The 14,962-nt window shown below is 38.8% G+C and overlaps 1 protein-coding gene across 4 annotated transcripts in view; it reads left to right on the forward strand.

The window, feature by feature from the left end:
- Positions 1-14,962, forward strand: part of SIDT1 (SID1 transmembrane family member 1) — a 111,891-nt gene that overhangs the window by 42,463 nt on the left and 54,466 nt on the right. For 3 of the 4 annotated variants that reach the window (XM_040484530.1, XM_040484531.1, XM_040484532.1), the window contains exons 2-6: positions 83-204; positions 1,218-1,388; positions 10,306-10,351; positions 13,974-14,075; positions 14,694-14,777. In XM_040484530.1, the coding sequence (XP_040340464.1) occupies positions 83-204; positions 1,218-1,388; positions 10,306-10,351; positions 13,974-14,075; positions 14,694-14,777 (525 nt within the window). The remainder of the gene's footprint in view (positions 1-82; positions 205-1,217; positions 1,389-10,305; positions 10,352-13,973; positions 14,076-14,693; positions 14,778-14,962) is intronic. The other variant, XM_040484533.1, reaches the window with a different exon arrangement.

Raw genomic sequence — 14,962 nt, forward strand, 5'->3', positions numbered from 1 at the left:
GTGTGTGTGTGTGTGTGTGTGTGTGTGTGTGTGTGTGTGTGTGTGTGATTTACTTTATCCCCCTCTCTGCCCTGGCTCCCAGGTGAATGCTGTGCGGGTATATGTGAACAGTTCCTCCGAGAACCTCGACTACCCAGTCCTCGTTGTGGTTCGCCAGCAAAAAGCGGTTCTGTCCTGGCAGGTTCCTCTGCTCTTCCAAGGACTGTAAGTGGATCTTCTCCTGGACAATTTCACATTTGGTTTCTTTCAGTGATTTAGACCTTAATTGGTATTTTCCCTAGTAAAGACATATCAGGCTTTTGGAATGCTGACATTGTATGCTAAGGGCAAATAATGATCATGCACATAGCCTGACTGTTTCGAGCATGTTCAACTTCCATCCTCTTAGAATTCAGATAAACACTCTGCCTAGATATGTAGCACCTGGAAGAACTTTTAGCATTTTGATTATATCCAGAATATTCTATAGCTCTGGGTCAGTGGATTATCCACGAAGGATAGGGTTAGGCTCATCAGTCAACATAAATGAGTAACACCTCCTCCATTCTTCAGAATGCCCACAGAGTATGCATTCTTCATTCCATAGTATTTATTAAGCACTACTAAGTTCTAGAGCTAAGAATACAGCAGTGGGAGGTGGAGGGAAGAAAAAGAAAATCCCTGCCTTCAGGAAGTTTATATTTTTGCAGAGAAACTATGTAAGGTACTATATAGCACTACTAAGAAAAAAACCAGAAGACATTCAGACATATGTACATGGTATGGTGTTAAATCATTTTTAGTGGCTGAGTGATTTGAGAATCAAAATAGTCACTCTCACAGCCTTGACTTGGGCTCTGGGGCGCTTTTTTTTTTATGTTCCATTCAGTGAAAGCTTGAGTAGAAATATGAAATCAACTGGTTGTTTTACCAGGACAGTTTCCCCTTCAAAATGTGGTATATTTTCCTCCTTGAATTAGGAAGATCATTGAGTATAATGACTGAATTGAACTGGCCAGCACTGAGAAGTACTCAAATCCCTGTTATCACATCACACAAGCTTATGCCAAAGACACTAGTTCTAAATCACTATCAATAGGTCCAGTCTCAAATTCAAAACATAAGGACTCAAAAACAAATTTGGAGAGAAATGAAATAAGATCGGCTTTTTTCCCTGCATGTTCACTGAGTCTCTTTCTCTTGTTTTTGCTGGTTTTTCCTTCCATTGGCTGCTACAGATACCAGAGGAGTTACAGCTACCAGGAAGTGAGCCGCACCTTATGTCCCTCCAAAGCAACCAATGAAACAGGACCTCTGGAGCAACTGATATTTGTAGATGTAGCCTCCATGGCACCCCTGGGGGCCCAGTACAAACTTCTGGTTACCAAGATCCAGCACTTCCAGCTACAGTAAGCAGGACTTATTGTGGCCTTTCTCTATTCATTTGTCTGCTGCTGCTGTGCTTGGGCATGCTCAATCCACTTTCCAAGTCAGCACTCAAGAAGGAAACTATTCACTTGGCGTCTTGTCTGAGAACCTTCTGAACTCACCTACTCACAGCTGGGCAGCAGGGCCATAATCTGTGCAACAGGGAAGCAGTAGGGATTGGTGCAGAGGGGAACAGTGTTTGACATCATAGGTGTATCTGTTCTCAGGGGTCTGTGAGGACCCCGTCTGTCTGTAGTCCAAGAAAGAGGCCCTGGTGACCAGGTACTTTTGCATTATGCATCAGTTCCACTCTCCTGAAGGATTTTATTCTAAGGAATACCTTAACCTATTTTTCTTGTCCTTACTGGTAGGGATGTGTACAGGTAGAAAATAATGTTATGTGGCTTTGTCCTTTGTGCAAAAACTCATGGTAATTTCCTCCTTCTCCTTGCACTACCATCCTTTGAAACCAAAATCAGTTGGGATTCACCATCTCAAACTGCTCATCTTAGACATACATATAATAAAGTCAATTGGGGGAATTATCTCCAAGGGATCTGTTCTCTTCCAAAGGTAGCTTTTGTAAAATATTGCATAAGTCTGTGTGAATACTTAAACAGAAAGACTAAGGTCGTTCCTTAATAAGGCCAGAAAGTTCAGGGATTTTCTGCCTCATTCTCTTCTAAGACTAAGGCTTCTCAAGGGTTCAGACCACTTCCTCTTCTCTGTTTTAAATAAATTTTAAGAGAAAATATTGTTAAATTTATTATATTAAAATTAGAATTTTACTCTTCAAAATGTTTCACTAAGAGAACAAAAAGATAAACCATAGACGAAAAGACACATAACTGTAAAGCGTTCATAGCAGGATATATAAAGAACTTCTACAAATCAATAAGAAAAAACAGGCAAGCTCTTGCCTGCTCCCCCCATTATCACCCACCCTTCTGTGGTTCTGGCTTCTTACAGGGAAGAATCTTGAAACTGATGAGTTTGGGTACCACTGAAGATGGAGACTGGCACCCAGGTGTGTGCAAGCCTGTGTGGCCATAGGGCCAGACTCAGCTTCACTGGAACAATATGTTTTCTGAGAAAAAAATGAGGAGATCTCAGGGGCAGAAACTATACTGGAGGAAAAAAAAAATCCTGTGACCTAGACTTCTCGCTAGAACTTTGAAACAGAGAGTGAAGAGTCTCAGGAATTGAATCAATGTTTACATTTACCCAATGAAAAAAATATATATAATATAAACAGACTCAAATATGCCAAGAAAAAGACTAAGAATGTCAATGAGATTTAGAAAAAAAAAAAAGGAAACTATGTGTTGCTTACAAGAGTACAACCTTAAATAAAAGAATATATAAACGTAAATAAAAGGATAGTAAAAGAAATCTACTAATACTAACCAAGAGAAAGTTTGGTTAAATAAATTTGTATATATCATATTTATCATATTTGTATATATCATATTTGTAGTATATCATATTTACAAGATATTCCTTAATGCAAGAAGCATTACTGAAGATAGAGGGGACAGTTCATATTTCTAAAAGAATCAATTCTAAATTTATATGCACCTGCTAACATGACTTCATAATATACAAACAAAAATTTCAGAATGAAAACAATTGGACTAATTTGCAATTGCAGAGATTTCTCTATAGATAATAGAAAAAATAGACCAAAACATAATTAGATAGAACAGGCATTGGCAATCTATGGCCCACAGACTGGCCACTGGGTTTTGTAACTAGAGTTGTACAGGAACATAGTTGCACCCATTCATTTACATATTGTCTCTGGCTGCTTTCATACTACAATGACAAAGGTGAGTAGTTGGTTTGGAGGCATTATGGCCTGGAAGCCTAATATATTTGCTATCTAGCCCTTTAAGATATGAAGAGCAAGTGAATATGAACAACAAGCTTGAACAAATTAATGTATTTAGGAAACTGTATCTCAAAATGATAGAAAGCCTAACCTTTTCAGGTGCACATGCAACATTTACCAGTTGCCAAGCTCTAATGCATATCTTGATAGATAGATTTAAAAGAACCGAAATCCTATATATGGAATTGAGGTAGAAATCACCTACAAGATGATATCTATAAAAGTCTCCAAATGTTTGGAAATTAAGTAGCTTACTTCTAAATAAATTATGAGTCAAAGAGTAATTACCATAAAAATTAGAAAATATTTTGAAAAAAATGAGGGGCGCCTGGGTGGCGCAGTCGGTTAAGCGTCCAACTTCAGCCAGGCCACGATCTCGCGGTCCGTGAGTTCGAGCCCCGCGTCGGGCTCTGGGCTGATGGCTCAGGGCCTGGAGCCTGCTTCCGATTCTGTGTCTCCCTCTCTCTCTGCCCCTCCCCCGTTCATGCTCTGTCTCTCTCTGTCCCAAAAATGAATAAAAACGTTGAAAAAAAAAAGAAAAAAAAAAGAGAAAAAAAGAAAAAAATGATAATGAAAATATGACATATCCAAACTTCTGGGATGCAGCTAAGCACTGCTTAGAGGCAAATGTATAGCTTCAAATGTATATGTTAAGAAAGAAGAATGGCTGAAAATCAGTGTGGTAAGTGTCCATTTCAAGAAGTTAGAAAATAAAACTCAAAGAAAGTAAAAGAAAGTAATAAAATAAGAGCATAAAACAATGAAATAGAGAACAAATCAACAGTGGACAGAACCAACCAAATCACAAGTCAATTATTTGAAATGACTAGTATTGTTTTTATACCTGTTTTTTAAAATATAATAAAGCAAGCCCATTGGAAAAAAAATAAGCAAGAGAGCTTAACAAACACTTTACCAAAGAAGGTATCCAAATGGTCCTAAAACCCAACCTTATCAGCTACCAAATTAAAACTATAAGGAGATTTCCCTACACGTACCAATTTCTATAATTTGCGAAGACTGACAATGCAATTTCACACCTACTTATTATAAATCCAACTCCTAAATATATAATTGTCCTATTCATCCCAGGGAATACTCTACAACAATAAAAATGAACAAACCATTGCTGTACCTAGCAACATGGATAACTCTCACAAACACAATGTTAAGCAAAAGACACCAGACAAAGGGAATACATACTGTTTCGTTCCATTTATATGAAGTTTAAAAACAGGCAAAACTATTCTGTAATATTGGAAGTCAGGATAGTGGTAACTTTGAAGAGGAAAGAGGAAGTATATGGTTGTTTACCTGGTGAGGATTCGTTCAGATACATATTTATGACTTGTGCTTTTTTCATATGTTTTTTATGCTTCAATAAAAAGATTAATTTTTTAAGTCAGAATATTTACAAATAGTATATAATACTTCTGCAGTTTATTTTTGTAATCAGAATGTTTTGTTCTATTATAAATCTCACCTTAACTTTTCTAAGGCAGTTTATAAAGAAGTCGATAGCCAGTAGAGTTGCTAATAGGAATCGGATATTTACCTTGGTCTTCTGTGCAGCTCTTGACAATGTGTGCCCATGGCAATGGATGGACAGATGGAGGAGTGAATGGTTAGAAGGATGGAGGAGTAGTCACAGCATTTTTTCCAAGTCCCTCCATTAATTTTGGTGTAGAAAAAAGTGACATGGTAATTTCAAGAGCAAAAAACTCTCACTCCCACCCTCCCCCCAAAAAAGACAGAAAAAGTTTCTCTGATAGACCAAATCCACCCCGATCAACTAAGTCAGAGTTTCTAGGAGGGAGGTTTGAGCATTAGTATATATAATTTTAAAGTTCCCCTGGTGATTCTAATGTGTAGCCAGAGTTAAGAACCACTACCTCTAAGCAATTTCTAAATATGGTGCTTACATTTAATGATTTTAATACTTAACTATTTATGATATTAAACAATGTGGGAATTCACGGTGATATGTTTGAAGGAGGTTGTCGCACATTACTTGAACAGAGTACAGTTTGAACTTCAGAGAAGCATCGCATTTACTGATTGGTTCTGTGTCTTCGACCTGTGACTGTCATCTGGTGGCACTGTACTTGAATTCTAAGGCTGGTTTTCCTGTGAGGCTAATTAGACCCTTTGGAGACCTGAATTCTGTGAAACTGAAATCATAAGGTCACAGGTCTGCGCAAGTGTTAATGAATGATATGCATGCTGCTGGAACTGCAAATCTGTTCCTTCGTGTTGTTTTCTGCTTCCACCTCTTATCATGTGATGACCTCAGCAACCAGACATTTAGAGCATTTCAAACTGTATGGTTACTAGGGTTTTTATGAGAATAAGATAAGTCTGAGAAGAGATGGTTACTGAAATATGTATGTCTCTTTCTCCTTGGCTCTGGTTTGTCCCACACCAACTTTGCTGGTGACTCAGAAATCCAGAGGATGATGATAACAAGCAGGAGCTGGGGACTGTGGTGAGATCTGAAGTCTAGGTGTTGGGAGAGATGCTGAAAAATCAACTCAAAAATTCCCAACATGGCAGTTTCTGTTGCAAGTTTTTGAGTGGCACACTAGAAGGTATATGAACCATGTTTCAGGACTTTTTTCTAGAAGTATATATTTTAACAATGAAAGGAAATTTTGAAATTGAATCCACTCACCTCATTTTTACAGATGAGCAAACTGGTGCCCAGAGAGGTTAAGTGACTAATCCAAACACACAGCTAGGAAAGGATAAAATCAGGACTAGATGCTACTTCTGACTCCCAGCTCTGAGCAATTGCCACTATAATACGCTATTTCTACTTTGTGTTTAAGGCTGTCCTCCCACTGTTTATGTTGCCCTAAATATATTTCTCAATTCCATGAAGCAGTTATTTCAATTGAGTCTTAAAAATGAAATTCTGTCTTAAAGCCTTACTCCCTGCCATCCAACCATCCCTCACTCATGTTGCGGAGTGTGAAGTCGCAGACAGGGAGGAGCAGGAGGCTGTTGGAGCAGGCAGGCACCTGATCATGGGCTGGGCGGAGCTCAGAAGGACCGTGAAGAAATTCTGGCGGTTGTCTAAGTCGGAATGGTTGCGTGGAGGATTTGAAGGGGACGAAACTGGATGCAGAAAATTGAAGGTGGATGCAGCAGTCAAGATAATAATGAGATGAATGGAAGAATTTAGAGGTGACGTTGACAAAACTTGATGGGGTATGAGGAGTAAGGGAAATGGGAGAGTCAAGGGTGGCCTGCCACCCCATAAAAGGTCACTAAGGGAAAATGAGAATGTTGAGGAAGGAAGGAAGAGAGGATAAGTTCACTCTGGGACATGTTGAACGTGACGTACAGATGCTTGGCAGGGTGTTGGATACACAGCAGCATGAGGCTCAGAAGTAAGGTCTGGCTTACAGAGAGCAGCCTGAGTAGAAGTGCTTCAAGGAGGCAGGCCCACGGTGCCTGAAGTGGAATAAGAGGAGACAGGGTGGAGACACGGGTAGCAGTACCCAATCCTTGATTTTGAGATCTTCTATGCTTAACCAGGGAGTTTGGACTTCACCTTTCAGGTTACAGGAGCCACTAAAGGATTTCAAGCAATGGAATAAGATAAACAAATTTGACTTTTAGAGATGAATTTAGTAGTCATGTGGAAGATGAACTGGAGAGAGGAGAGGGCAGGGACATATAGACAAATGAAAAGTTATTCGAGTAGAGAAGAATAAACAATGATTAGGGACTGAATGTGTTATAGCAGCAATAAAGTTGTCAGGGAGAAAAGGGGTTAAGTAATATACATAAGGATAATTCACAAATTCAAAAAATACATGTGGCAGAATAAAAAATATATAGTCCTATATGAGTACCTGCAGCCTTTGACCCTCCTCCAGTCTTCTAATCAAGGATTTGAGTCTGTGTTGAGAGAGTTTTGAGTGAGATAGTTCAGCTACCAAGCTGTGAAAACTGGTAGATTTTTTTGAGAAAATAGGTAAGTGAAGAGGCTTTTAGACCATTTGGTCATGTGTCACACTAGGTAATCACCCTTAAGTATTTGAGGGTAGACCACAGTAATGATTTCCGTTACTTTTCCAATTGTTTTCTTAGTGAATGCTATATTGGGCAAAGATAGTGCTTCAAGTGGGTCAGGTGCATCCAGGTTACATTTACACTAAGAGTAAGACTTGGTGATGAATCAAATGTGGAAGTCAATAAAAAGGGAGTCCAAGATGACTCCAGCAATGATGTCAGAAGTCTGGTGAGGTTTCCTACCAAAGAGACCTAGTGGCTCAGGAACAGGGAAATTACAGCACATTCCATTTTGATTACGTGCAGTTTGAATGTTTGAGGGATAGCCATATACAGAAGCCCAGCAGATAATGACTCCTCCATGACTGGAGTTCACGTGATAGCCCTGGGCTGGACATGGAAACCCGAGATTCACTGACATTTGTATGGATTTTGTGGCAATTGAATATACATTTAATATATAGTAATTAAATATAATGTTTACTATTATATTAATGACAAAGTATTAAATATAATATGTAATATATAATATATAATATTTAATTGCCATTATATATTGTATAGATATATAATGTACGTGGCTAAGGAAAATGAGAAGGTCAAGAATGGGACTGTGGGGAACGTACTTATGTAAGGGGTCGTCTGAGAAACAGAACTATCACAAGAAGCTGAGTAGGCATAGCCAAATGTGTGAGAGAAAACCCAAGGAAAGCAGGTGTCACATAGCCCAAGGGAGGAAAGTTTCAAGGCAGAGGGAGTGGTCGTCAGAGTCAAATGTCACAGAGAGGTAAAGTTAAGGATGAAGTCACTGGCTTTAGCAATTAGGAGGCGACTTACCCTCAGCAAAGGCAACTTCAGGGGGATGGTGGGAAAAGAATCCTTATGGCAGTGGGGAGAGGAAAAAACAAATGAGGGATGAGAGCATTTTAAGAAGCTAGTTTGTGAAGGAGAGGGAGAATATAAATGACATCAAAGGAGCAAAATATAGGAAAAAGGGAGGCATTTTGTTGGGGCATTTTTGTTTACTATTTATTTTGAAAGTGGTTGAGATTTTAGTATATTTATAAACCAAGAGTGTATAAAATGTAGAGGACTGTTGAATTTTGTAGAAGCAGAGTCCCAGAGGAGGGAAGAAAGGATAGGATATAGCACATCCATGCAGAGTTTGTACTTCTACTTAGACCAGAGCGATGAGGTGGAGGGTTACACATGACCAGAAGGTGGGTGGAAGGGTTGGGGTGAGCGAAGGGAGTTCATAACAGATGGCAGTAAGGAGATAACAGGGAATGATATTCTGAAGTCCATAGTCCAAATGAATAATAGGGCATAATTTCCTTCAACAAACAAAGTGGGGGTTTTGCACACCCACTGGGCTCTGTGCCAGGGGCTGGCTATCCTAAGATGAAGAAGATGTCGTGTATCTCACAGTCCTCTCTGGTACCCACCTCAAAAACTACTTAGCTTTTGTCCCTGCCTGTCTTCCCACCTACCCTTTCTTCCAAACCCCCTTTCTTTTTTCTTCTGTTTTTTTCTTCTTCTCTTGTATGTATCTCTCCTCTCTCTTCTACCTTCTCCATGGGCCTCTCTCTTCCTCTTCTTTTCCTGCCTCCCTTATTTGCACACCCACCTCTCTTGACACCATCTGGTCTCTTTCTCTTCCCCCCTCCCTTAAACTAACCAAAACAGGGGAACAAAGTCGGCTTTTAGTTTTTATTTATCAAATAAACCTTTGTTTCCTGTGTTGAATTTTTTTAAACAAATAAGTTGAAATGTTTATACCTCTTTCTCTAGAGGTATATGAGAGTCTCAGTTAGCTTTGTTCTGTTGGTTAACGACTCTTGGTTAATTCAACCTCCTCCAGCCTCTGACAGGGCCCATGGGGAAGGAAGCAAAATGTTTCATCTGCAACAGACGCGATGTTTATTTTACACACACTGTTGACTCTATGAGAAAGAGAGGACTTAAGTGTGATAGTCTTAAAGAAAACAATGTTTTGGAAGTTTGTATGTGATTATACTGGTAAAGAAAACATAAAGGACAAGGGGAAAAAATCCTATCGATGCCCATACTTTCAGAGTATAAAAAAGAAATTCCTGGCCAAAGAATACTGGTTGCATCTGGAAATCTCATGCTGTCTGTTGCTAGCCAAGAAAATCAGTGTCGTTTTCCTTCCCCTGACCTGGCAACGAACAGAATTGAAGGCCCCATGTTGCCCTGGTAATAGCACATGACACAACACTACCCAGCCACGCACGGCACCAGGGTCCTGACTCTGGTTGTGGAATCTCAGGATCAAACACACAACTAGATTTGGCTTCGTTAGCTGACTTAGAGCCACAAGTTTTCCACTGTGCTTCAGCAGAATGAATCCTTGACACTGATAATATCTGTTGAGAGTAAATACATACACATTGCACCCATTGTTAAATTCTGAGCCCAGTCTGCCAACAGCCTAAAATCGTTGGTCGTTAAATTTAGAAACAGTGCTCAAGTTTTATGACTTCTAAACAACACCTCCAATTATAAACCTCTTGTTAAATGTCTTGACATGTCCTTTATAAAGGAATCTTTAATAAGGTTTTTAAAACTGTTTTACTTTTTGAAAAGGAAAACTAGCAGTGGGGAGAAAGACTTGTTAGAGAGCACCGAGGGATGAAGCTGGGAAGGGCCCCAGAAGAAGTTCAGGCTCAGGTTCCCCAAAATTCAGGCCAAACAAAGTAATTATTTCCATAGGCATGACATCATGGGTATATAGAGACATAAAATTGATCCCTCCCCAGTTTGATCATTCTTGAGAGTTGAAACCAAGTCCCCATGCTGTTTACTTGGTCAGTTTGACAGGACTAGAATTCCTTTCACAAAGAGTAAGGCTCTCTCTCCTTGCATCTAGTTTAGGGTGGTTTTCTTTTACATAAATATTTTTTGCTTGCTAACTTAGCTTTTCTCTCACTTTTCCCCCTTTTCTTTCTCCCACTTACATTTCTCAGGACAAATGTTGCCTTTCACTTCACTGCCAGCCCCTCTCAACCTCAGGTAAGTGAAGCATTTCAAGGTTATCATGATTCTACCTACTGACATTACCCAACAAACCCATGGTGATAGGCAGAGTCAGCATGTGGCATTGCCCTTGACCTTTCACAATTTGAGATATATTTGTATTTTTGGAATGTCGTTCATATTACTGGGACTTTAGACACAACATTCGATCTTACCCCCTTAACTGGTGTGAAATGAGAGGCATGACATTTGTTTGCAGATGTTCCTTGGCTCAACTGTTAGCAAACTGTGCATCTATTATGCACCAAGGACAGTACTAGACTGAACTAGGTGCTGAGGATATGATATGAAGAAGATGGAGATATAACTCCTGCCCTCATGAACCTTATTATCAAAATGGGGAGGGACAGGGAGTGGAAGGCCAAACACAAAACAGGTACACAAATAATTAATCAACTGAGAAATACAATAAAAATGGGACATACTTTAATTTCTAGAGTGTTATGGTATAATAATTTCTCCTGTCATAAAGAGAGAACAGGAATGCGGACGTTAGAAGAATTAGATATGTGTGTTGTGCTCTCCATTAAACCATAATCATAAGCAGAATAAATACATGAAAAAAAATACATGAAAACTTTAAGCTGCTTTTCCATGGACACTTCTAGCTACCTTTTTATTTTTTCACAGCCTCTGAAAGAGTTAAGTCTATGCAATAGCAGGCTTATCACAGATTTATTTAATGTCCCGATATTTATTGTAAATCTTCTGTAGGCTGTAATACAGCTTAGGTCATAAATGGCTACTTAATTTTTGCATTGAATGTATTAAAACAGGAATTAACACAATATATGGATACCGTTTAAATCTATTACAAGCACTTATGTGTTGGTAAATATTTAACAACCAGTTCCCAGAGAGAAACCCCTGATTTGTAGCATTTGCCCATTTCTGTGGTGTAAATACCTCCATTATGGCCAATCATAAGCTGCCAACATGATGCCCTTGAATACAGAGTTGGGATGAGATGTGCACAATCAGCCCCCCAAACCTGTGTGGGCCAACTCCCATGCATCTTTTAAGACTTCAATTTCCCATCAGTGAAGACCTCCACAGTGCATATATACTGCCACCCAGTGACAAAAGAGGACTACAGGCCCACATGAATTGCCCTCACCATTTATTGGCCACTTAATTCATGAAATATGTGAAAGCACTAGTTGCTAGGTGCAATGGGAGATATCTAAAAAGAGGAAAAACTTACATCCCAACCACACAAAGAGTATAGTGTAATAGTGCTGTACGGAGATATACTAAATATGGTAACTAACTGAATGCTGAAATGCACTCTCAGTTTGTAGAAAATCAGTGATGAGGGGAGCCTGGGTGGCTCAGTGGGTTAAGCGTCCAACTTTGGCTCTGGTCATGATCTCACGATTCACGAGTTTGAGCCCCACATTGGGCTCTGTGCTGACAACTCAGAGCCTGGAGCCTGCTTCAGATTCTGTATCTCCTTCTCTGTCTGTCCCTCCCCCACTCGCTGTCTGTCTCTCTGTCTCAAAAATAAATCAACATTAAAATTTTTTTTAAAAAAGAAAATCAGTGAGGATTATATATTATAGCTTTCTCTCATTTTAAAAAAGGTATGTAAATATGAAATTCTAAGTAGTTTGTATATAAATCTCAAACTAGAGTAAAACATACTTAGAACTAAAAAACAAAATACAAATTATTTGATATCTATGAAAGTTTTGCTTTACTATTAACTGTTCCCATTTTGACCTAGATTTTATATCCCCTTCAACTGTAGGAAAGATTTTCTATTTATATAAAACCATCCAAATGACTGCACATTCTCACAGAACCTTGATTATCAGATAGAAGCAGGTTACAGAAACTGGGTGGGTAATGAAGACCCAAGATGGTGATTTGTGGCCTAAATTCCAGCCATTGCTTTGGGTATTTGTCATTTGCTTCTTTCTGATTAAAGTAGATTCTCGAGGCAAGGGTCAAAAGTATTTATTTGGGGTTTATGGTAATTTAGAGATAAAGAAGACTGATAATATTTTGGCAAAAAGAGAAAGCTTCAGTAGATGTCTGATTTTTGCACAAAACCAACTCCTATAATAAAAAGAAATAGATATGATACTCATTATTGCTAACAGTAATCATAACAATGCTCTTAGGTTACAAAGTTTGGCTTCCCTAGGAACCAAGAACACCTCTTGGGAATTCCAGACCATTCGCCTTTGGATAGACCTCTGTCTTACATGTATTGAATCAGGGTCCAAGATGAAAGGTCAAAATGAAGTGGGTTCTTAGAAGTGTTGCCATCTGTGACAAGGTGTGAACAGACTTCCAAACAGCAATGTTAATGACATTCCTTAATCTTGAGGTTATTTTTTTCCCCATCAGAAGTCTTTGGATTATTGAAAAATATTCTATTTTTATTCTCTGATTCTCAGAATAAGGTTAGTAAAGAGGATGTTAGAATTCAAAATTAAGTTTTTACATGTTTTGCCTCTCCTTTAAACTGATAGATTTGTGGCGCCTGGGTGGCTCAGTCGGTTGAGCCTCCAACTTCGGCTCAGGTCATGATCTCAAGGTTCATAAGTTTGAGCCCCACATCAGGTTCTGTGCTGTCAACACAAAGCCTGCTTCGGATCCTTTGCCCCCCACCCCCACCCCAGCTCTACTTCCCGCCCCTCAGCTCTCTCTTTTCTTCTTCTCTCTCAAAAACAAATAAATATTTAAAAAAAAAAAAAAAAAAAAAACCTGATAGATTTATTAGAGTCCTAGGATATTGGGCTTGTTTTAGTTGGTATCCTCAAAATCTTAATCAGGTATTTAATGTTAAGCTTCTCAACCAGCTACCACATTTATAATTATTGACAAAAGTCCCCTTTCTTCATTTATTAGCAATATGTTTAAAACTCAGCGTTAGTAAACGGTGGATTCATAATCTAATCTAGGTAAATGGTATAACTTCTGATTTCCTGATTCTTACGATATCTGAGAAATACTTTTAAAGAATATCTCAGCCTGCTCAAAATTGTGAACATATTTCAGGGGAATAGATGTAGCACTTGATCTTTGAATGGAAATATTGTCTCTCTATATTCCAGCCAGGAAACAGATTCTTTAGCAAGAAGTCTAGGGGCCCGGTGGGCCTGGTAGTAATTCTTGCCTATAGGAAGGTGGTTAAGAATCTTGAAGAACCACTTATCTGCTTTTCAAAGTGGAATTTCCTATTTCAAAATGATCCCATGGAAGTAAATCTTGGCTCAGATTACATCTTGAATATCCCTAGTTCAGAGGGTTGGAGGGATTTTCTTAAGCAGAAACTGGAATGAAGTATACCCAAGTTTAGTTGGGAAAGAAATGCTAGCAAATGAAATGACATTGTCTGAAATGGCTACCTTGTTTTGTTCACTGCTTATCCCTAATAATCTGGCACAGAGCCCAGAGCCCTGCACAGAGCAGTTGCTCAATATGTATGAGATGAATGGCTGATGGAATGAATGGAGATTTACATCTGAACTTTGTGCCTTGTACTAGAAAGGAAACAATCCTATTCATGTAAATCTAGTTTTGAGTTCATAACTGTAAACATTACTTAGTATTAACAAATCATGTCTTTCTTTTTTCTTATTCTCAGTATTTTCTATACAAATTTCCTGATGATGTGGACTCAGTTATTATTAAAGTCAGGTCTGAAATGGCTTATCCATGTTCTGTTGTCTCAGTCCAGAATATCATGGTGAGTCTTAATAAATTGTCAGTTTTTCAATATGGAGCATTATGTTGTCACAGGGTAAATGAAAGAGAAGGGTGGGGACTATGTTGTCCTCTTACTATGTATCTCCTGCAAAACTGTTAAATAATAAAAACAGCATCTTGTGCACACAAGTGGATTGTCTGTTTGGAGACATTGATTTGGAGAGATAGAGAATAGTTGACTCCTCACCAAAATAAGCAATGGAAAGAAGGGAGGGAGGATTATGACAAAGAATAAGGAAGACCAAATTGTGGGCTGCACAAGAAATATCGAAACCTATCATTTATTCTGTTTTAAAAGTCTTACTCTAACAATGGGCCCTTTTCTGCCTCAAATGTGTTAATAAAAAATGGGAAAGGTGTTATATACTTGAAGACCATCTTTTCAGTTCTTTTTGATATAAAGTGACCTTTAGAGGACTTTAGAAGGCAAGGCACTAAGCTTTAGGAGGACTGTTTCATGACTTTCCTCAGAGAAAACTTTTCATGCTTTCTGGCTTAGTAAGGAACCCCTTGCTCTGTGATCCTCTGGGTAGAATGTGTGTTGTGTGTAGTATGGCTTTAGTGATGCTTTCCTTTTTATCCTTCATGCATGTTGTAGTGCCCGGTATATGATCTCGACCACAATGTGGAATTTAATGGTGTCTATCAGTCCATGACCAAGAAAGCTGCCATTACACTGCAGGTGAGACATCACTTTGGTGGTCACTATTGTCAAAGACAATGCACAGTTTATAGTCAGGTTACCTGCTGGACGAGCATTCAAAACGTATTGTCATTCACTGTGTCCTTGGATCTCTTTCCTTTATGATTGGCTTTAAGACAAGGATTCCTACTCCTGAAATCAAAGACCAGGCCATGGTGGACAAT

This window comes from Herpailurus yagouaroundi, unplaced genomic scaffold, assembly GCF_014898765.1.
Source record: "Herpailurus yagouaroundi ecotype Mexico unplaced genomic scaffold, PumYag 162, whole genome shotgun sequence".
In the NCBI taxonomy this organism is placed as follows: Eukaryota; Metazoa; Chordata; class Mammalia; order Carnivora; family Felidae; genus Herpailurus; species Herpailurus yagouaroundi.